Source organism: Mustelus asterias, chromosome 4, assembly GCF_964213995.1.
Source record: "Mustelus asterias chromosome 4, sMusAst1.hap1.1, whole genome shotgun sequence".
Lineage (NCBI taxonomy): Eukaryota > Metazoa > Chordata > Chondrichthyes > Carcharhiniformes > Triakidae > Mustelus > Mustelus asterias.
Genome location: NC_135804.1, coordinates 109,183,910 through 109,208,327, shown reverse-complemented (window position 1 = coordinate 109,208,327; position 24,418 = coordinate 109,183,910). Strand labels below are relative to the sequence as shown.

At 41.6% G+C, this 24,418-nt stretch overlaps 1 protein-coding gene across 14 annotated transcripts in view; it reads left to right on the top strand.

The window, feature by feature from the left end:
• Positions 1 to 24,418, top strand: part of LOC144492932 (ATP-binding cassette sub-family C member 5-like) — a 179,325-nt gene that overhangs the window by 94,926 nt on the left and 59,981 nt on the right. For 8 of the 14 annotated variants that reach the window (XM_078211591.1, XM_078211589.1, XM_078211586.1 and 5 more), the window contains 5 exons: positions 1,772 to 1,843; positions 10,094 to 10,218; positions 17,772 to 17,844; positions 21,015 to 21,077; positions 21,539 to 21,742. In XM_078211591.1, the coding sequence (XP_078067717.1) occupies positions 1,772 to 1,843; positions 10,094 to 10,218; positions 17,772 to 17,844; positions 21,015 to 21,077; positions 21,539 to 21,742 (537 nt within the window). Of the gene's footprint in view, positions 1 to 1,771; positions 1,844 to 10,093; positions 10,219 to 11,413; positions 11,452 to 17,771; positions 17,845 to 20,291; positions 20,319 to 21,014; positions 21,100 to 21,538; positions 21,743 to 24,418 lie in introns of those variants that run through there. The other 6 variants (XM_078211590.1, XM_078211583.1, XM_078211595.1 and 3 more) reach the window with 5 other exon arrangements.

Below are 24,418 nucleotides of genomic sequence, written 5' to 3'. Positions count from 1 at the left end.
GCTTTCATATCCTTCCTAAAGTGTGGTGCCCAAAACAGTACACAAAAGTGACATGGACAGGTTGGGTGGGAAATACATGACAGATGGATTATAATGTGGGGAAGTGTGAAGTTATTCACTTTTGTTAATAATAAGAAAAATGCAGAATATTTTCTAAAAGGCATGAAGTAAGTATTAATTATTTAGAATTGCTTGGATGTACTCATGCAAGGAATGCAAACAGTTAGCATGCAGGTACAGCAAACAATTAGAAGGGCAAATGATGTTGGACTTTTATTGCAAGGGGAGTACAAGAACAAGGAAGTCATGCAGCAATTTTATAGGGCTTTGGTGAGACCACATCAGGAATACTGTGTACAGTTTTGGTCTCCATATTTGAAAAAAGAATATACTTACCTTGGAAGTCATACAGCAAAGGTTCATTCTATTCATTCCTGGGATGAGAGGGATGTGAGCGGGTTGTCTTGTGATGAGCGGCTAAATAAGTTAGTCCACAGGCAACATTCTGATTAAAGGAGATGTGTGGGTACAGCACAGCCAATCTTAACAGCCTTGAAATTATGTAGCTGAGGTATGTGAACAGAAATTGCATTTTTCCCATTATGATCTGCATTGGCACGTTATGAATTGTGGTCCTTGTGCTCCAAAATCAGCTGTAACCAAATTCTAGCCCTACCTTAGCAATCCTGTAAAGGGATTGTCCAGGATGGGAGATGCTATCTGTAGATATGTATATTTATCAATTATTGAAAGTGTCTGAAAGTGTGCTTTGAGTGACTGCTTGTGTGCAGCAAGATCTTTCAGTACTTTGTCAAGGTTATTTCTATCACTGGCTGACATCAACTATCTTCTGCTCTTTGCTCCATGCCAAGGTTCCTTCGCAGAGAAAAGATGTTATAATACACAGGAGGCAACATAAACTTTGGACCTTGGCTGGTGGCAGTGTCACATAGCTAGATTGGTCATTGATTTCAAAATATGTGCAGTCTTTACCATTCTTGGTCATCAAGCAGCCATTTAGTGATTCTTCTGACATCAACATTATGGCCATAATTTTTTGGGTGGGGGGGGGGGGGGCGGTTTCCTGCCCCACCACCGAAGAATTGGCATTTAATGCCCAACCAATTTGACTGGCCAATTGCCCTCTTGTCGCAGCAACCCCAAAATCAGCAGTGGCCAGGACTGGGCAGACAAACAGACCCCAAAACCTAAGCCTCGGTGTCCAGGACCATGTAAATGTGAGGTTCTCAGTGAGGAGGTGAAGCCATGAAAGGGGATTGGTGTTGAGAAGAGGGAACTGGGTTGTTGTTGGAGAGGCCTAGGGTGGGGAGGTTGCAGAGGGAAGAACATTTTGGGCGGATGCTTGTTGTTGAACATGGCTATTGGTGGGGTGCTCCTCCCTTTTCACCCGAGGCCTCAGCAAAATAACTTTCTTGGCCTCCCCTGCTCTTGAACTCATTCCACCTGTCTCAAAATTGAGGCCGGGTGAGAAATGGTCCTGAAATAGTCATAAATTGTCCACTTAAGGGCTTCAATTTGGGCGCGGGTGGGTGGGCCAGCCTAGGCCTAACCTGTCCCATCATAATGTTGTGGAAGATTTGTTCGAGCAGGCAGTGGGAAAGCCATCTGAGAAATTTAATGGGCACCCTGCCTTATAATCCCCTGACAGGCGAGTGTCAAATTCTGCCTTAAACTTTCCAGCTAGATTCTTTAAAATATAGATGTCTCTGTTGAATAGACTGTGACCCTTATTCTCCCTTTTGTTTTCTAGGGTAAATTGGTGGGAATCTGCGGCAGTGTGGGAAGTGGAAAAAGTTCCCTGATATCAGCTATCTTGGGTCAGGTAAGATCTGGTTCTATTTGAAACAAAAAAGTTTTGTTTTAAAACAGTATATATCTTAGAAATCTGTACAGCTTTTATAATGAATAAAAAACAGTGGGCACTGTTTGGTGTGCTCTACTATTAAAAATTTCAGGTCAAAAAAAGGTTTAACATAAATTTAAAACCGATTAAGTTATGAATAATATTAAGAGCTGGAAAAAGCCTTCAGTCACTGGAGGAGCACCACAGAAGAATTGGAAAGCAAGGGGGGTGAATCAAGTTGAACAAAGCTAAAGATAGAAATTGCTGCTAGTTACATTATTTTCATTTCTGTAACATTGTTCCCCCATTTGTGGCATTTTTTCACATCTTATTAACCTAACATGATTATCAACCATGCATTCGATGAATACTGCTTGTCACATGATTTCACAGCTTCCACTCATCACATGCTCAGTCATACAGTACGATTGCTTCGAGAGCACCTTTCAAATACTGATATTATAATTAAAATAAATGCTTAATAATTGGATTCTATCAACAACTAGAATAGGTTATTGTTTCAAAGTTACTTGAAAACATGCTGATCCTGATACATCAGTCTTTGAAGGCACTTAATCTGTCTTTCTAATAATTTAAGGCCGCAATTCTCTCCCCAAAAAAAGTTCTAAGTGTCAAATTCGGGGGAAAACTTGTGCAAATCACGCCAGTTTTTTTCAATGCAACTTCACATTCAAATCTCCCACACTCTGTGCAATGCGGAGGTCACAATCGTGAATATGATTAAAAGCCTGAGGGGGCAGGGCTTATTCACGCCGGAGGCTGACAGTTACAGGCTTTTGCGCGTGCACAGTGGCCCCTAGCTGTCATCCTCCCGATCGCTGGCGAGCTCATTCGCTAGCCAGCCCGGACCCTCCCGACACCCCCACTGCCCAATCGTGGCCCCCACGAGCATTCCCAGGCCACCCCCGACCACACCTACCCCAACCCGGAGCGCCCCGATCTCCAGTACCCCCATGCCCCAAAGGTGACGATCCCCCCCCCCCCCCTCCCCCCACTTCCCCTTGGCAGATAACCTCCCCTCCGGCACATCCGGCATGGGATAAAGGGGGAGGTGGCTAGATGGGTGGAGAACTGGCTTGGTCATAGAAGACAGAGGGTGGTAGTGGAAGGGTCTTTTTCCGGCTGGAGGCCTGTGACTAGTGGTGTACCGCAGGGCTCTGTATTGGGACCTCTGCTGTTTGTGATTTATATAAATGATCTGGAAGAAGGAGTAACTGGGGTGATCAGTAAGTTTGCGGACGACACAAAACTGGCAGGACTTGCAGATAGTGAGGAACATTGTCAGAGGCTACAGGATATAGATAGGCTGGAAATTTGGGCAAGGAAATGGCAGATGGAGTTCAATCCTGATAAATGCGAAGTGATGCATTTTGGTGGGAATAATGTAGGGAGGAGCTACACGATAAATGGCAGAACCATAAAGGGTGTAGAGACGCAGAGGGACCTGGGTGTGCGAGTCCACAGATCTTTGAAGGTGACGTCACAGGTGGAGAAGGTGGTGAAGAAGGCATATGGCATGCTTGCCTTTATAGGACGGGGCATAGAGTATAAAAGTTGGGGTCTGATGTTGCAGATGTATAGAACGTTGGTTCGGCCGCATTTGGAATACTGCGTCCGGTTCTGGTCGCCACACTACCAGAAGGACGTGGTGGCTTTGGAGAGAGTACAGAGGAGGTTTACCAGGATGTTGCCTGGTATGGAGGGGCTTGGTTATGAGGAGAGATTGGGGAAACTGGGGTTGTTCTCCTTGGAAAGACGGAGGATGAGGGGAGACTTAATAGAGGTGTATAAAATTATGAAAGGCATAGATAGGGTGAACGGTGGGAAGCTTTTCCCCGGGTCGGTGGTGACGTTCACGAGGGGTCATAGGTTCAAGGTGAAGGGGGGGGAGGTTTAACACAGATATCAGAAGGACATATTTTACACAGAGGGTCGTGGGAGCCTGGAATGTGTTGCCGGGCAAGGTGGTGGAGGCGGACACACTGGGAACGTTTAAGACTTATCGAGACAGCTATATGAACGGAGTGGGAATGGAGGGATACAAAAGAGTGGTCTAGTTTGGACCAGGGAGCAGCGCGGGCTAATTGTTCTTTGTTTCTCGTTTCAAGGCTTCATTCTATGATCATCTTGCTGGTGCCAGTACAGAGCGAGACTGCGGATAGTTGGGAACCTGTCTCGGGGGCAGGGAATTCAGATGGTGTTCGTAAAGCAGAAGTGGAAATGAATAGGGTTGGGAAGCATTTTCCGATCAGGGCCAGTGTGATCTCCTGGACTCGTTTCGATCGCCTCAGGGGGTCGGAGAGGAATTTCCCAGATTTTTTTTTCCCCATATTGGCCCTGGGGTTTTCACTCTGGGTTTTCGCCTCTCCCTGGAGATCACATGGTCTGGAATGGGGGGGTGGGGGTGAGTTAATAGGTTGTGATGAACAAAGCATCGTAGCTGTGAGGGACAGCTCGGTGGATAGGATATTAGGATGTAGATAGGCTGGAAAATTGGGCGGGGATCCTGGATTCAGGATTCAATCCTGGACCGGGGAGCGGCGCGGGCTTGGAGGGCCGAAGGGCCTGTTCCTGTGCTGTATTGTTCTTTGTTCTATCCTCTGGCTGACCCCCCCAGGCTGACCACCGCCCTCCAGGCTGCCCCAATCGCTCCCCTCCCTCCAGCACTGACCGATCCCAATGCAGAGTGGCAGCAGGAATGTTCCCCCAACAGATCGCCCCCTAGGCCCCAACCCAGCTGGCCCCGACCCCTTGGCACTGCCTGATGCCCAGTGCCAAGGTGCCCTCTGGGCTTGGGCACTTTGCCCCTTGGGCAGTGACAGGGGCACTGGCTGGTACTGCCAGGGTGCCCATGTCCAGGGGGCACCACCCATCTGCTGCCCGACCCATTGGGGGGGCCCTTCACTCCAGCAGGGTCGTCCAGCTTGTTCCCTGAAAGTGGGGAGATGCTAGTGGGCCCGGAGTATTCAGTCCTGGGCACATCAATCACATTAAAATAAGATTAAAAACAGATGCAAAGTCCTTACCTTGTGTTCCCGCTGGTTTCCAGCACGGCTCAGACGGTGCCAGATATCTGGCGCTTGGAGATGTGCACACGGTGGGACGCATGCGCGAATCCCACGTATCAGCCGACACGCAATTCTCCCGGCCCACCGCACGAAAAAATTAGCGCAGCGGGATGGGGGAGTCGCCCCCTAAGATTTTCTTGCAGTATTGCAAAAAGAAAGCAAATCAATATGCCAAATAAAGGACTCACAACTGATATTTTGAAAATGATAATCACCTGTAGTTATCTGACTGACTGCCCACTAACTTATCATGGTTGAATTGTATTTTGAAAGTATCATATTGCAGCCTGGTTTACTTAATTTGGTTAAAATGAGTTTTTCATTCATTCAAGGGAGATCTAATTTAAGCAGGAGGGATATAAATAAGGATCAATAATTCCTTTAACTGGACCTAAATGAAAAAGTGAATCGAATAGGCTAAATAGCCTTTCCCACATTCACTAGTGCACAATAGGACTGGCTATCCCAAGTCTCAGTAAATGATGATTAAATTGAGTGAAAACTTTTCACTGCATCCAGAATTTATTTATATGAAAATTGCATAGAAATGGATTTAGTTAGCATAATTTATTTTCATTTATAAAATTCATCTAATTTAGTTTGAAATACAAACATGAGAAATGTCTACAGTTTTTTTGGTACCTTTTTAGTTGAAATTTGGTACCATTTGAGAATAACTGCATGCTGTTTTGTTGTTACCTTCAAAAACACACCAATATTTTGAGATAGGTTTAGAGAAAACAGTTTGCGTAATTTCAGGATTTAATATTTTAAATTGCAAAGGGAGACTGACAGAACTGAATTTGTTTTCATTGGATAAAAGAATAATAATAAGGTAGAAGGATACAGGTAATTAAAATGAAAAGTTGGATGAACAATGTGGATAAAAACATTGAAGAACAAGTGAAAATATGTACAATATTTAGAACCCTAAGGCAGCATGGGAGACTATAAGAAGATAACATCTTCCCATCACCACCCCGAACAAAAATAGACTCTCAGCACATACAGTTAATAGTATGTTAAGACGTTTAAAATAATGTAGATAAATGCCTATTTCGAAATAGAATTGAAGGTTTTAAGAATAAATATATACAAAGATGATTAAATATTCTTTGGAGCATAATGACAAATTGGATGCTTAAGCTGTGAAAAGCAATTACTGAGAATGAAAATTGGGAGTTCTTGTCTCCTAAGTTGAATGAGTTGAATAGAATAGAAGATAATATAATTGTAATGGATTTTGTAAGGAAGAGCCTGATTTCTCACATTATTTCTGCTTTATTAAGTTTTAAGTCCACTGATGCATTGTTCCTTGACATTGAAAATAACTTTGGCTGTTTCCATTATTGCTTACCTTTTCATTCTCCTCAACAGAAGGAGAATTTTTGTTTTGGGAAATGAAGTTAATGGATTATGAATAGTTTGTAAATTGCAGTAGGAAAGAGTAGAAATCATAGAAACCCTACAGTGCAGAAGGAGGCCACTCGGCCCATCGAGTCTGCACCGACCACAATCCCACCCAGGCCGTACCCCCACATATTTACCCGCTAATCCCACTAACCTACGCATCTAAGGGGCAATTTTTAACCTGGCCAATCAACCTAACCCGCACATCTTTGGACTGTGGGAGGAAACCGGAGCACCCGGAGGAAACCCACGCAGACACGAGGAGAATGTGCAAACTCCACACAGACAGTGACCCGAGCCGGGAATCGAACCCGGGACCCTGGAGCTGTGAAGCAGCAGTGCTAACCACTGTGCTACCGTGGTGAGATTGTTTATAAATTAATTGAAACAATAGACAATGGATGTATGTTTTGGTTGGTAGTGAAGGCTCCAAAGTTCTGATTTTCTTTCTATTTGTTCCTGGTGCATGAGCATTGCTGGCAAAGCCAGCATTTATTAACCATCCTTAATTGCCCTTGCAATTGGTGGTGAGTTGTCTTCTGGAACTGCTGCAGCTGGAGTGATGTCCGTACATCGATAGTGCTATTAGGGAGAGGGTTCCAGAATTTTGATCCTGTGACTGTGAAGCAACAGCAATATAGCTCAAAGTCAGGATGATGTGTGGCTTGGAAGGGAACTTGCAAGTGGTGATGTTCCGATGCACCTGCACTCTTGTCCCTCTAGGCGGTAAAGGTTGTGAGTTTGGAAGGTGCTGTTGAAGGTACGTTGGTGAATTGCTGCGGTGCATCTTCAAAGTGGTATACACTGTTACTGTGCAATGGTGCTGAAGAGAGTGAATACTTAAGGTGGTGGGATGGAGAACCGATTAAGTTGAAGTTGCATACATCTAGGCAAGAGGAAAGTATTCTACCACACTCCTGACTTATGCCTTGTTGGATGAGTTTTGGAAAGACAAGAGATGAGTTACGGCAAAATTTCCAAGGTCTGACCAATTCTTGTATCCATAGTATTTATATGGCTGGTCCAGTTTAGTTCCTGAATAATGGTAATCCCCAGGACATTAATAGAGGGTGATTCGACAATGCAATTGGATGTCAAGAGGAGATGGTTAGACCATAACTAGTTAGAGATGGTCATTGTGTGGCACGAATGTTACTTGTCACATCTTGTGCATATGGGAGGAAACTGCTTCAGCATCTGAGGAGTTGTGCTTGGTGCAGAACATTGTGCAATCACAAATGAAAATCTTCACTTCTGACCTTATGATGCAGGGAAGGTCATGGATCAAGCAGCAGAAGATGGTTGGGCCTAGGACATTGACTTGAGAAACTCCTTCAACAATGTTCTGGGACTGAAATGATTGGCTTTTAGTTGCTACAGTATTCTTCCTTTGTGCCAATTTGACCCCAACACATGGAGAGGTTTTCTCCCCGACTCTCATTGACTTCAATTTTTCACGTACTTCTTATGTGCATAAGTAATCCACATGGCTGCTCTGTTGATTCTGTTTGAATTTTTTAATAACCATCCATTTTTTTCACGAAAGTATTGCCTACCTGGAATATTAACCTGCTTTCTATCCAGAATGTACTTGGTAATGTGGAAATAGCAGTTAAATAGTTTACTTCAGCTTTCATCAAATTTTTTAATGGTCAAAATTCACTTTATAGCAACTAAACTCTCATTTATTTTTCAAATAATATTTGGAAATTATGCAATCAAATGGTAGATTGATGCATGAAATGATAGATTATGTTTTGCTCTTCTCTCAGTGTTAATTTTGGCCAACTGCATTAAACAAAAAGATGTTAATCCTGCCTGGCAAGGATCAAGGTTTCTGTTATGTTTGAACCAGAGCTCAGGAGATTGTACCTAACAAGATTACAGTTAAACCTACTTCTGAATAAGCTCTAATTTAAAAAATGGCTTACAGAGCAATGTTGCATGAAAATATATCAGGTTTAAGTAGAGTTGAACTATGTTCTTTTTAACAAAAATTCAACAAGTCATTAAAGTAGCATCATTATCGTTCATAAATATTTGATATTACAGGGATATTTAGAATATCCCTGTAAAAAAAGTGCCTGTTTTCAAACATGGTAGTGGCAGTGGGTCATTGCAAATAATTTAAATTTTTAATGACTTTGGATCTGCTTCCCATTTTACATCTCTCCTGATTTTTCTTTCTATTAACGTAAGCATTTCAAAGTAATTCATTATGAATTGCTTTGAAGAAAAGTTGCGATGGTGTAAAATAAATGGTTCGATTGTTTATCCCTCAACCTTCAATGCCTTTGTTTTCTACTCCGTAACCTAGTGAATATATATTCCCAAATCTTCTCTGGTCTTATCTCCGAAAATGATGCTCTCCACTTCTCATGTTCATAAGAGCTTTGATTTCCAAATAAGAGCATAGAAACTGCTGGATGATAAAACATTCATCTGGTTCACCATCTATCAACATGGCAGTTGCCTGAAACATTGGTATGGGAACTATTGATTAATTACAGCAATCAATCTTTATCAATTAGTTGAAACAGGAAGGACACACGATGAATCACAATGTGGTGGAGAACATTAGAAACCATAGATTCAAGTTCACCTTTTTCCTCCTATGCATGCTACACTTACCACATCGTGTCTCAAATTACTTATGTGCTGTATCCCAAAATGTTATTTTCAGAAGAAAATCTAATTAATTTATATTTTAGTAAATTAATATAAACTACTCCAATAGATTGACCACTTGCTCATAGAAACAGGATTAGACCAGTCAGCCCCTCAACTGTTCAGTTAGATGTTGACTCATCAGTATCTTAATTCCACTTCTTGACTTAATTCCATAACCTGAATACTCTTGCCAAATAAAAATATTTTAGTCATTGAAGAAATCGATACTAAATTCTTAATTTGCTGGACATTGGTGGTGATAGGGGCAGTAAGGTTTTCGGTGGGATTCTATAGTGTGGGAAACACAGACATTAGTGCAGCATGTCTGTCAGTGGCTTTTTAATCCAGCCGCTGTGTGACTGTTATATTTGTTATATATGTTACATGTTATATTTTATGTTAAATATGTTATATTTGGGGCGGCGCAGTGGTTAGCACTACTGCCTCACAGCGCCAGGGACCCAGGTTCAATTCCCGGCTTGGGTCACTGTGTGGAGTTTGCACATTCTCCCCGTGTCTGGGTGGGTTTCCTCTGGGTGCTCTGGTTTCCTCCCACAGTCCAAAAGACGTGCTGGTAATTAGGTTCATTGGTCATGCTAAATTCTCCCTCAATATATCCAAACAGGCACCAGAGTGTGGCGACTAGGGGATTTTCACAGTAACTTCATTGCAGTGTTTATGTAAGCCTACTTGTGATATTAATAAATAAACTTATGAAGTAAATAGTAAGTTTTAATGAAAATTAATATGCACAGACTCACTGAGCATTAATACTATTACTTTAGGTGACATGGTTTGTTGTTTCTTTTACCTTTTAGAAAATATGTGAAGTAGTACTAATATGTATTCTGTTTCTAATTATTAATTCTTTGACCCTTATTTTCATTGGAAGATCTGATGATTGCAATTGCCTATATTTGGAGAAGATTTCTTCAAATTTCTTATTGCTAATTTCTGTTGATTTGCTAAACTAATTTAAAAATTGCCAATGCAAATTTTGGATTCACCTACTTATATGACTGCATTTGATTGACTGGGATGTCTTCTATCCAACCTTTAGCTCATATTACTTGAAGGGACGGTTGCAGTGAGAGGCAATTTTGCTTATGTCGCCCAACAGGCATGGCTGCTTAACACATCTTTGCGTGATAATATCTTGTTTGGCAAAAGTTATGAAGAAGAAAGGTAAGAGGTCACCATCCTTGGTGTTAATTGTTTAGTTGCTAATGTTTTTCGTGGTACTATTCTGCAGATGCCAGAGGCCCAGGCAGCCATCCTTCATGTTTGAGCATTGATTATGAATATTGGCTGGACTTTTGATAATGTATGAAACGCACAAGCATTGATTTTTCTTCTTAATCCCATTTTCAGACAGAGAGCTAAGGATTATCTGCAAATTGTGATTTCCTTGCTTCTTTTCAGCTCATTCCATTCTGTGAAGGCAACAGAGTCAGAGAAGTAAAGTTTTTGCTTATATCATTACTCAAATCAAAAACAACTCCCTCTTCTAGATCCCTATTAATCTGCCAGCTAGTAAATGTGTCAAATTACTTATCAACTTGCTTCCCCCTTAATGATCTGGATAAGCATGTGACCTCGCTCTGTGAGGAACTGTGGATTCATTCCATTTTCTACCATTTTGAGAAGCAGTGTTGGAGAGTGCGATGCTTATTTTATCTTATTTTATAACATGGTGATGGGATGAAATCCCGATGTCCTGCCTGCCCCTTCAGGTGGATATTCTATTCAAACTACAGGCAGGATCCGAGTGAACATTGCTGTTCACAGACCAATGAGATGCAATGAGGTTTCCTGACGGAGGAAGCTCATTCTGTTTTGCTTCACTTTGTTAGACTCACGTTTGATTTATGCTCCACACATTTACAATGATGCACAGCTAAAATTGCTTTACAGCAATGTAGTGTGAATATACAATAAACTACACTTTTTAAAAGCTTTCATTAAAATTTTGCAAATGAAAACAATCGATTTCAGTCACTAAATCTATTCTGTGATGTCACAGTGTCATTTTATTTTTACTCCAGAAAGCCAGGAGGGGCAGGACCTGGAACTAACCTCTACACGGTTTTAATGGGGGAAATTTTGAGCCTGCACTTTCTGTCCGTGGGAATGGCAGTGCGCACTCAAAATCCAGAGCTACTCAAAGCATAACTCACGCCGGTGGATCCCCGAGTTCAGGTCTTCCAAAGTTCTCGCCGGCAGAGTAACGTGGAATATGCCACAGGACCCCAGGAAGCTCATTTTAATACATTAGCATGTCATTAGTGAACACTCTGTCTGGGACTTCACCGCCTCAGTGGATATTCAGCGTTGTTGGTGTGATGTCACGCCAGTGCGATTTACAACAGGTTCACCTAGATGTGAAACTGTTATGGGGGTCTCCCCGAGGCTGTAAAGGTGAGTATAGCCCCTGGGGAAAGGGACATGACCATGCAGTGGTCTGGCAATGCCCCCTTGCCCATTTTCTACCATTTTGAGAAGCAGTGTTTGAGAGTGCCATGCTTATTTTATCTTCTTTAAACAGAACAGATCAACAATATGGAATATTATTGTCATGGAATCGTTTTGTTCCAGAAAGAGAAGCCCACAAAAAAGTTTTTGGATCTTATATTCTTGTCAGTTGCTATTAATTAGCTTGGATTTGTTGGTAGTATAGAGTCATAGATGTTTACAGCATGGAAACAGGCCCTTCGGCCCAACTTGTCCATGCCGTCCTTTTTTTAAAAAACCCCTACCCTAATCCCAATTGCCCGCATTTGGCCCATATCCCTCTATACCCATCGTACCCATGTAACTATCTAAATGCTTTTTAAAAGACAAAATTGTACCCGCCTCTATTACTACCTCTGGCAGCTTGTCCCAGACACTCACCACCCTCTGTGTGAAAAAATTGCCCCTCTGGACACTTTTGCATCTCTCCTTCTCACTTTAAACCTATGCCCTCTAGTTTTAGACTCCCCTACCTTTGGGAAAAGATATTGACTATCTACCTTGTCTATGGTCCTCATTATTTTATAAGGTCTCTATAAGGTCACCCCTCAGCCTCCTCCGCTCCAGAGAAAAAAGTCCCAGTCTATTCAGCCTCTCCTTATAACTCAATCCATCAAGTCCCGGTAGCATCCTAGTAAATCTTTTCTGCACTCTTTCTAGTTTAATAATATCCTTTCTATAATAGGGTGACCAGAATTGCACACAGTAATCCAAGTGTGGCCTTACCAATGTCTTGTACAACTTCAACAAGACGTCCCAACTCCTGTATTCACTGTTCTGACCGATGAAACCAAGCATGCCAAATGCCTTCTTCACCACTCTGTCCACCTGTGACTCCACTTTCAAGGAGCTATGAACATGTACCCCTAGATCTCTTTGTTCTGAAACTCTCCCCAATGCTCTACCGTTAACTGAGTAAGTCCTGCCCTGGTTCAATCTACCAAAATGCATGACCTCGCATTTGTCTAAATTAAACTCCATCTGCCATTTGTCAACCCACTGGCCCAATTGATCAAGATCCCGTTGCAATTGGAGATAACTTTCTTCACTGTCCACTATGCCACCAATCTTGGTGTCATCTGCAAACTTACTAACCATGCCCCCGATATTCTCATCCAAATCATTAATATAAATGACAAATAACAGTGGGCCCAGCACTGATCCCTGAGGCACACCGCTGGTCACAGGCCTCCAGTTTGAAAAACAACTCTCTACAACCACCCTCTGGCTTCTGTCAAGAAGCCAATTTTGTATCCATTGAGATACCTCACCCTGGATCCCGTGAGATTTAACTTTATGCAACAGTACTCTGACCCTGGCTCAGAAAGTTGTTGCCCTAAGTCTATAACATTGTGATGGATGAAATCCCAATGTCCTGCCTGCCTCTTCAGGTGGATATTCTATTCAAACTACAGGCAGGATCCGAGTCAACATTGCTGTTCACAGACCAATGAGATGCAGTGAAGTTTCCTGATGGAGTGAAGCTCATTCTGTTTTGCTTCACTGTTTGTTAGACTCACATTTGATTTATGCTCCACACATTTACAATGATGTACAGCTAAAATTGCTTTACAGCAATGTCGTGTGAATATACAATAAACTACATTTTTAAAAAGCTTTCATTCAAATTTTGCAAATGAAAACAATCAATTTCAGTCGCTAAATCATGTCCATGCCAACCTTTGCCAAGGGATGGGTCCCAGTGGGAGCTTCATGGGGGAGGGATTAATTCTGATTTGGTTGTAGGCCAGGAGCAGATGGAGGAGCAGAGGATGCCAGTGATGGCTTTTGGGAGGATGGCCTATGATTAGGGGGGAAGCAGCTGATGATCGGGGGGAAGGGAGGGGGAGAGAAGTGCCAACTCTAATCAGGAGTTGGGAGGGAAGCCCCTGTGAACTTCATGGTGGATTGCAAGGGGAAGTTTATTCCTGTTATTTATCGGGGCGCCCTTTAAAGATGCGCCCCAATCTCAATGCAGCCGGATTTTGCAAGACCCCACCCCCTTGCGTGACAGCAAAAAAACACATCCCCTTGATTTTCTTAGGCAGTGTCGTAAAATCTGGAGAGAAAAGAACTGTATTTCGAGAGAGAGAGAGAGAGAGAGTACCACACCAGTTTTCTCACCAGAAACAACACTCTGCCATTTTTTAGCAAGACTTCCAAATAAGCTTTTGTTTACAGAGATACACATAGAAACTAGCACCTCCTAGCCCAACTACACCATTTCAGTCTGTTCCTATTTATGGAAGCACAATGAATTTGCAGTTCAGCCCACAATCTGAACACAATTAAACACAATTAATATACTATTAGATTCTCCTTTCTCTTTAAATAAAAATTAGAATTTATATCTACAACAAAAATTTAAAAACAAATTAAATTAAAGACCTCCATGCTTTGTACCAAGCATTACATTGCAAGATACTCTTCTGCTAGGACCCTTAACAAATTCTGTGTATGTCCATTTCTTTTGGTAAAACAATTTAACAGTGGATGACTTGCAGTCACCCATTTAATTTTAGAGATTTCATTCCTTTCAAACATTTTGTTGCAAGCCACCAATGTCAATCTGTTATCATATCCCACTCTCACTTTTCATAGAGTTTTTGTGTTGGCTGTCCCTTGATTCAAAGATGACGTCTATTCAGATTTGCTTGTTTCTGTCATTGGTCTTCATGAAACTGAACAGGCCAATTCTCTACCCACAAATCTTTGAGCACATGGGGAAAAAATTCCCATGAAGTAGTGGAATCCATGTTGAATGGATCCAAGCCAAATGGTGAAGTATGAAACAAGAGACACATCTTTTCTTTGAGAATAAGTTCATTCACAGGACACAGCATTACAGATCTTTGTTTCCTAATTATTCACCCAGTGTCCTGGCTGTTTTGATTTATATTCTCTTTTGAAACCAATGAAATAAACAAATAACTTACTGAACTAATTGAAAACCCCTGAATGGGCACTCTAACAAAAAGTAAGAGAAAACTTCAAAGACCGTTCCCAGGGTTGATGATCCATTCCAGCCTCAGTGGTGCCCTCCAGTCATGGAAGACCTGTAGCATACCTACAGGGACATCTGGATGCAAATGTAGCCACAGAACAGGGGCAGACAGTAGACAGTCAAGTCTAACGACATGCAACACAACATGCTGCCTGAACCTGTTAATGGCAAGCCCAGGAGCAGACCCATGAGGAGGTCCTCTAATTTGCCTCTCCTTTCGTCCCACCCCCCCCAGCATCCTCTGCATTGGGTGGCCATTGGGTAATATAAAACAGATGGTAAGAGTTTCTACAAGTATTTAAATAGGAAAAACATAAATAAAGTGAACGTTGGTCTTCTAGGGAGTGAGTCTGGAAATAATAAGGGAAAACAAGGAAATGGCAGAAGTGTTGAATAGGTATTTTGTGTCTGTCTTCACTGTTGAAGACTATGGGAGGGATTTTTCATCCATTGGTCGCCCCAAAACTTGAAAATCCCACTCGAGGTCAACGGACCTTTCCATGGTCCATTCCTCGCCTGCGACGATTTCCGTGGTGGGCGGAATGGGAAAATTTGCCCCTTAGTATCCTCTCAAAGATGCGTGAAAATCAAGAGGCAATAGAGAGGGAAGAACTTAAAACAATCACCATCACCAAAGGAAACTATTAGACTCAAATGCTAACTCAGGACCCGATGGCCTGTATCTTAGAAGTTGCTGCAGAGATATTTGGTTATAATTTCCCTCCTTGGTTATAATCTTAGAACATAGAACAGTACAGCACAGAACAGGCCCTTCGGCCCACGATGTTGTGCCGAGCTTTATCTGAAACCAAGACCAAGCTATCCCACTCCTTATCATCCTGGTGTGCTCCATGTGCCTATCCAATAACCACTTAAATGTTCCTAAAGTGTCCGACTCCACCATCACTGCAGGCAGTCCATTCCACACCCCAACCACTCTATGCGTAAAGAACCTACCTCTGATATCCTTCCTATATCTCCCACCACGAGCCCTATAGTTATGCCCCCTTGTAATAGCTCCATCCACCCGAGGAAATAGTCTTTGAACGTTCACTCTATCTATCCCCTTCATCATTTTATAAACCTCCATTAAGTCTCCCCTCAGCCTCCTCCGCTCCAGAGAGAACAGCCCTAGCTCCCTCAACCTTTCCTCATAAGACCTACCCTCCAAACCAGGCAGCATCCTGGTAAATCTCCTCTGCACTCTTTCCAGCGCTTCCACATCCTTCTTATAGTGAGGTGACCAGAACTGCACACAATATTCCAAATGTGGTCTCACCAAGGTCCTGTACAGTTGCAGCATAACCCCACGGCTCTTAAACTCCAACCCCCTGTTAATAAAAGCTAACACACTATAGGCCTTCTTCACAGCTCTATCCACTTGAGTGGCAACCTTTAGAGATCTGTGGATATGGACCCCAAGATCTCTCTGTTCCTCCACAGTCTTCAAAACCCTACCTTTGACCCTGTAATCCACATTTAAATTAGTCCTACCAAAATGAATCACCTCACATTTATCAGGGTTAAACTCCATTTGCCATTTTTCAGCCCAGCTTTGCATCCTATCTATGTCTCTTTGCAGCCTACAACAGCCCTCCACCTCATCCACTACTCCACCAATGTTGGTGTCATCAGCAAATTTACTGATCCACCCTTCAGCCCCCTCCTCTAAGTCATTAATAAAAATCACAAAGAGCAGAGGACCAAGCACTGATCCCTGTGGCACTCCGCTAGCAACCTGCCTCCAGTCCGAAAATTTTCCATCCACCACCACCCTCTGTCTTCGACCAGATAGCCAGTTACCTATCCAATCGGCCAACTTTCCCTCTATCCCACACCTCCTTACTTTCATCATAAGCCAACCATGGGGGACCTTATCAAACGCCTTACTAAAATCCATGTATATGACATCAACTGCCCTACCTTCATCAACACACTTAGTTACCTCCTTCCAAAATTCTTTAAATTCTGGAAGGGTTCCAGGGGACTGAGAAATAGAAACTTCCTTTATTCAAGAAAAGACGGAGACAGAAATTAGGAAACTATAGGCCAGTTAGTCTGTCATTGGGAAATTGTTAAAATCCATTGTTAAGGAGATTAAAGCAGGATACTTAAAACATCATAATGGGAATGGGCAGATTCTTAACACTTGCTGCCATTGACACTTGTTTGACACTCTGCTTCTTTACACAGCTGCATACTATATATTTAACAATGTTAATGCCACAAGCTGAAGAGACAGGAAATACAATGATTTTTTTTCATATTAATCTTGCAATAGAATATAGCTGTCATATGTTGGGGTGACTGTTTTGTAAATAAGTATGCTACCTTCTTCCTTTTATGAAATTGTTAGGAAAATAGCAACTGGAAAGACTTAATTACATTTATTACGCACGCGAAACTTCTAATTCAACCTATGTTTTAATAAAGCATGCTAAGGTGAATTTGTTGTGCTCATAGTGGGGAAGTCACATTTGGAACTGAATTTTCAGGCTTCACGGAGGTTAAGAACAGAGGCAGATAGAGCCCGAAATTTCCTGCACTATCCAGTGTTCTGGTTTCCTGATGTTGTTCCTGGCGGTGACAATTTTAGCAAAGGCCGACTCTGGGCCAGTTGCACGAATCACTCCTGTTAGCCAATTAAGCTCATTAAGAATCTTGTTAAGCGTATTGAAAGGAGGCTGAGTGAAATTTTTCAGTCAGTTGCTCATTTCCCAACATGATAGGGTGCTGCTGCAGACAAAAACCACCCTGAATAGGGATTCACATCTGGCTGTTTGACCATTTTTTAATTGAAACTTTTAACTTACTATTCATTGCAGACTGCTGCTCCAGTCGAGCTGGAAGGCCTGTGATTGGCCCTCCAGCTTTATGAGCCTGCCCACTACAGATAATTGTGCAGGGAACCTGTCTCCATGCCAATTAAATGTGTAGTTCTGAGTAAATCACAGGTCAGTAATTGTTACCTCCATAGTCCATTTTTGGTAAGACACATAAAGAGTTCAATAGCATTGTACAGAAAGCAACATAATAATTGAAACCTTTATGTAGTCAGCATCTCAAAACATGTATTCTCCCTTTAAAAGCAGAAAATTGGAATTGCTGCTCAGGTGTTTTATAAAATGAAAGATCACATTGGATTTTAGCATTCTAAGCAGGCATAAAAATAATTGGACTCATGGATTTACAAAAAAACAATTTCTATGTTTATGTTTCCTAGGTATAACAATGTTTTGGAGGCTTGTTGTTTGTATCCTGACATAGAGAGTTTACCATACGGAGACATGACTGAGGTAAAAAGTATTTTGTACACCAATGATTTGACACTCATGTAAATTCATGGTTCCTGTGTTCCCAGTGCAGAACCACATTAGAGGGAGCTCAGGTCAGAAGTAGAGCTAACAGCACTGTAGGAATGATTTTTTGATCTAAACTTCCTTTAAGCTCAGTTCCCCATGGGGAGCATGGGATAGAATTTATTCTATGTTGTTAATCTAAGTGTGCATTGAACCATTACAGTGTGCAGCTTTGCTGTTTATTTGGACATTACTGCACCAGGATTTGTAGGAATGTATACACTAATGATGCGTGTGATGGGTCAGAAGGTGCAAAATTAATGTAAATTAATGGCTGTAAAGTGTTTTTCAGCATCAGAAGGTCATGAAAGGTGATATATAAATGGAAGTCATTATTACGTTTTGAATGTTTTGAAGACAGTAACAAGAAACTGAGGGTTGGATTTTCCATGCCAGTGTGGGCCATTCCGCATACTCAAATTGCACTCTTGATTGATTTGCGACTTTTCCCAGGATCTTTGTCTTTTCCCACCAGGTTCAGATTCTCAATGCGGTTTGTGAGCCATGAACCAGTGCAGCTGCAAATGCAGGCTGATGAGAATGCCCCTGTCTTGATTCATGGCGACTGTAGTACTGCTCCTAATATTCTTTAAAAGCCTCCTAAACTTCATCCCTCCCCTAGTCCAACCCACTGTCACCATATTTCTCCATCCATGCATCCCAATGTACACTCCATAGCACTCACCCAGCAACCACTATATACAGCCCTCAGATTCCATGCAATATCAATGAAAAATATTTTACATGCTTTGGGGGAGAAAAAACCTCTCATCCTCTGATGGAAGCCTCCAGAAAAAACATTATCACTAATACCAAGAGGAAAAATACATTCTACCGTGTGAAAAAAATTATAATACTTGTAGACCTATTAGCTTGTAGCAACAAACCAAAAACCATATCAAAGACACAGATGAATGGAATACCTAATGTGTTGAAGCCCATTAGCACTTGAAACTCAGCCAAACATTAATAATGGACACAGCTGTCCAAACAATAAAGTACTCTCTGAGATGGAAGGGACAAAAAATGTGAATTTCAATTTCAAAGCTGAGTGCTTGTCAATCAGTAGATGGGAATAGGTGTTTAGATTTTTTCAAGTGTCCAAAGCAATTTATTAATATCAGCCAAAGCTGTCAATCCATTTCAAAAACAGTTCAAAAGATAACGGCACAGGCTGACAGGGCAGTGTGTAATATTCTTCACTACATTATGGTTCGTTCTTCATTGTAAAAGTACTGTAATGCATGTGAGCAATTATACAATACTGCTCAATGTAAGAGCCAACTTACCTTTACAGGACAGATCCCTATCCTGAATTACTGCATTAAAACACATCCACACTACAATGCACCTAATGGTACCTTTTAGAGATGTGAAAACATTTTACACTTACCTTTAAGAAGGTTCCCAATCTCTCAGCAGACTTTCCATTTCCTTCATGAACTGTCAAACTTAGCATACTTTTTATAGAATCCCTACAGTGCAGAAGGAGGACATTCGGCCCATCGAGTCTGCACTGACCACAATCCCACCCAGGTTCTATTCCCGCAGCCCCACATATTTACCCTGCTAATCCCCTGACACTAGGGTCAATTTAGCATGGCCAATCAACCTAACCTGCACGTCTTTGGACTGTTGGAGGAAACTGGAGTACCCGGAGGAAACCTTAATGGGCATCCAAAACCCCACACCATCAGATAAAGTTGCTGTACAGGATGGTATCTGATTTTTGTTCTCCATTTAAAATGGGAAACCAAACCTCAGCAGAGGTGGGTGTGTGTTTTGCACTCTAGGAATTCCCGATTATTGGAAAATGATGTGGGATCAGGAATGCAGAAAAAGGCAGATTTCTTTAAAAAAATCAACATGCGGCCAATCACCTACTGAAATGTACCTCTGCACTCAGATGAAAATTCTGACCCTAAAATTTGACAGTAACCCCCTAGTCCCCACAAACGAAAGATGGGATAATGGAGTCAATTCTGATTTCTTGTGAGTCATCCAATTTAATTGTTCCACCACTAGTGCCTATGCTTTCAGCCGCCAAGGCTGAAATTCCCTTTGTAAGACCTTTCTGTTGCTCTTTCTGTCTCCCTTCCTTTAAGCCACTCTTTTAAACCTATCCTATTTGATCATGCTTTTGATGATCTGGCCGAATATCACCATGTGTGGTTCAATTCAAATTTTGTTTTATGCGGTTCTGTGAAATACCTTTATTATTACATTAAAAGTGCTATATAAATTAAAGTTGTTATTGCTGATTTTTTTTTACAAAAACTATTTGCCCATTTATATTATCTTGTTAGTGTAATAAAATATTCCAAAGTGCTTTACAGAGGTAAAAATGACCAGTCCCAGAGCATGGGTTGAAAAAGAGTCTTGGAGTGATGATTAAAGGCTTGATCAAAGAGGTGAATTTTACAGAGGCTTTTGAAAGAACAGAGGAAGGAGATTTTCACTCACATTATTGTGTGTCTGCTCCGATGTGCAGATATAGTACACAGGACAAATTCTTGTTAACAATTTAAGGAAACTTTAATTTTTATGAATAAGGAAAAGTAGGTTATGCTTTTACCATATGGAAGTTATTAATTATTATGAAAATCAGCCAAGGGCAGAACTGAAAGTTTTTCCTTAGGAATGAATAACATTGGCAACCAGCAGCTTTGGAGGTTGTGAAATAGACATAGCTGGGAAAGGAAGTAGGAAGAAGCCAAGGGTGAGTGTGAATTCAGGATGAGAACATGGAAAATGGGCAAGGCAGAGATTATAACACGATAGCCCAGTTGAATGCATCCTGCTTAAATGCAAGGTACTTTTAGTAACTGGGGTGGGGAGGAAATGCAAACTTAATGCCACCTAGCCTGACTGGTTTATGTGAGCACAGATGAACTTTTACCTTCTTTTCTCCATTCTCCTTTTGTAAACTGTGATTGTTGCTGGGGTATGGTTTCATGGGTCCTAGCGTCCCTCTTATCCCTTATGCAAATAGCCATTCTCATGTGTGATCTCGAACCAGTGAATGTTGGTAGCTCAGTTACGGGCAGATACCACAACTGAACAGATTTTGTCCTTTCCAGTGACTATAGCAGTATATTTTCTAACAGGAGATCACTGGACATCAATCACGACCAGGAACCCTGGCTGAATTCCTTCACTTACTGTTCTGGGTCAGTTGTAGCACCCCCGCTGGTATGTTTTTAACTGTTATACCCATCACTACTGACAATTAAACTGCCAAATCATTAATGAAATCTAATGCAGTCATTTTCCTGAAAATGTGTTCATTGATCTGGGGCATTTCATTCTTATTTTGCATTGTGGATCAGGTGAGCTAGGACATAATTACACTATGGCTGTTATAGAAATATAAAATTTGACATGATGCATGTTAAACCATCAGACATACAAGTTATATTTATTATTGGTAATTGTGATTTATTTTTACATTTCTTGTAACCCAAGTAGCTGGATGTCCATATTAATCATATCATTGTGTTAAGTATTATTTTTAAACCAAGCAAAATTGACCGACCATGTTTAAAAAAAAAAATACAAGCTAAAAGTTTTCACAATAGTTTCAGCTTAAAACAACATTCTCAGGTATCATTAGCTTTACAAATCTTCACAGGTTGGAGAACGCGGTGCCAATCTCAGTGGAGGACAGCGACAACGGATTAGTCTTGCACGTGCTCTATACAGCGATCGAAATACCTTCTTGCTGGATGACCCACTGAGTGCTGTTGATGCACATGTTGGAGCTCACATGTTTACCAATGCTATTAAGTCAGGAATGAAGGGGAAGACTGTCCTCTTTGTAACCCACCAGCTTCAGGTGGGCATACATTCAATAATTCTCTTTTTGTCTGATAGATAACTTGTCAATGCTTTTTGTCTTGCATTCATCAGGACACTGATAAGAACACTAGACTAAATAGAAAACAACAGTTTGTATGAGAATGCTGATTGATTGACAAGTGGACACTGATTGGTAAAAGCGTTGCCATGGAGAATGCGCAAGTTGGTGATGACTGACAGACAACTGTCAAGCATTGTTCGAAATTTAAACCAGATTGCGTGACCCTGATTGGTCAAGGCATTGCCCTGGGAAATGAATGCTGTCATTTATTTTGCTTAACTGAAACAGGCAAATATGTGCAACGTTCCTTGTGTCTGCCTTGTGCATTAATATGTGTAGCTTCCAGTACACGCAAAAGTGCTACACTGGAACCCCAACGGATAATCCTAAACTGGTTGTCAGTATAATTCTTAGCACACTGAAGATTATTTAGCAAATGTTGTCCAAGTGTGAAATCACATCTTATGTTGAGACATTGTGTTTTGAGTTTTGCAAGCATGGGCTGGTTGGGTATGGTCTGTACCTTACCCGTTGTGAACAGCGGCTGGGACATACTGTTTGATATGATCCCAGCCTTTGGGAAGTGCAGCCTACACAATGAGCATCATGCTGGCACGGAAAATCATATACCACATTACTCATTTGTGTGATAGCCAGAGCGTCTTTTTGGCTTGATGGCAGTTTCCTGTTAGTGGCGAATACCGCTTGTGTTGCTACTGCATAGTATCAGTGTGAAACAGCTAGCTTCACCTGTTGTTCAAGATATCTTGATATCTTGCCCGTCCAGGATAATCTGCGGTTCCAGGACATTTTTCATGATCAAAAGTGATGGCCTTAGGCCGGTTCATAAGTTTGTGTGATATAATGCACTAAATGATCTGATCAGGGTAGTTATTATCCCGCAGAATGCCTTTGATGCGTCCTATTTCAGTATCAAGCTTGTACGGTGAGCAAATGGCTCAGGCCTTGTTTACAAGGATGCATAAGACCAATCTTATAGCGTGTGCAACTGTAAGAATCTCGGCACGTTTATTGACCAGTGAAGGTAAGTTTGTGGTAGACCGTGGTAAAGAATCACTGGCAGATTTCTCAATGACTATGTGTAGGAAGAAGTGTCCATTTGACTGCTCTCAGAGGGGAAATAAGAATACTGGTCTGAACTGGGTCTTGTATACTTTAAAATTGAACACCAGTAAAACGGGGAAATAAGAATACTGGTCCAAACTGTTTCTTTCCTTCTGGGCTCCATTTCAAATGTGAATTTGAGTGCAGGAAGGAGCCCATTAAGACATCCAATAAATTATTACATGGATTCTGGATTGAAATATTACATATGTATCATCCACATATCAAAACTAAGCAAGGGATAGGAGGCCCACTGAAAACACACTTCATAAATTTTTTTTAAATTTGAACCCTGAAGTTGGGAGAATAAAAGTGGAATTTAGGAGAATAAAAGTACTTCTACCTTCAACCAATACAATAGAATTTTCAATTTAATGTGAAATAGTTATATTGTTTCCTTGTAATATGTATTGTAATTAAAGTCATCTAATAGCTCAAACCAAAATTAACATTTCAAAATGGCAGGCAATTTTGTCAGAGTATCTTGGATAGCTCTTTAAGTTTTCTTTAATTACTAATGCCTCCTTATTTTACCTTATGCTTCTTCTACCTATAGCCCTGATTCCACTGACAGAACTATAACAGAAATAAGACAATGGGCAGAATTCTCCAAAGCTCGCACCAGTATTTTTGATGGTGGGAGAATATGGTGGGAGGCCCAGAAATTGGTTTCATGCCAGCGTGAATTAACAGTGGGATCTTCCACTGGTGCCCGCCTTGGCGGGTCGGAAAATCCTCCAGAGGACGGCGTGAAGTTCATTTGTATCCCGTTAATGAGATACAGGTGAAAGCCCAACCTCCCCACACCAGATTCTCTGCGATGCCGGCAGGAAAACATGCCGACATGCAAGACCTTTGGAACAACGTGGTGTGCAGATGTCAGGATTCATCAAACCATGCTGGGGGCTGCCTCCAGAATTCAGGATGGAGGCTACCCACAATCCAGGACTCTGAAACACCACAACAGTGGGTCGGAACCATCTGCACGTGGGCCTTACAGATTAATTGTCCTGAAGGGGATCCATCATCCAGCTTCAGAATGTTCCCGGATCATTCACCTTCATTTTCAGGATGTCCACCATTTTGTTTCAATAGTGAGTCAGTGATGTTTGGAGGCCTTTTCAAGAGAGCACCAGACACGACAGCGGACTACGTGTCATCCAGGCCTTCTCCACCACTGAATATGGCATGAAACATCCGGCTGCATAATTAATGATTTGATTTGATTTATTATTGTCACATGTATTAGTATACAGTGAAAAGTATTGTTTCTTGCACATTATACAGACAAAGCATACTGTACATAGGGAAGAAAAGGAGAGAGTGCAGAATATAGTGTTATAGTCATAGGTGTAGAGAAAGATCAACTTAATGCGAGGTAGGTCCATTCAAATGTCTGATGGCAGCAGGAAAGAAGCTGTTATTGAGTCGGTTGGTATGTGATCTCAGACTTCTGTATCTTTTTCCCAACAGAAGAAGGTGGAAGAGAGTATGTCTGAGATGCAGGGGGTCCTTGGTTATGCTGAC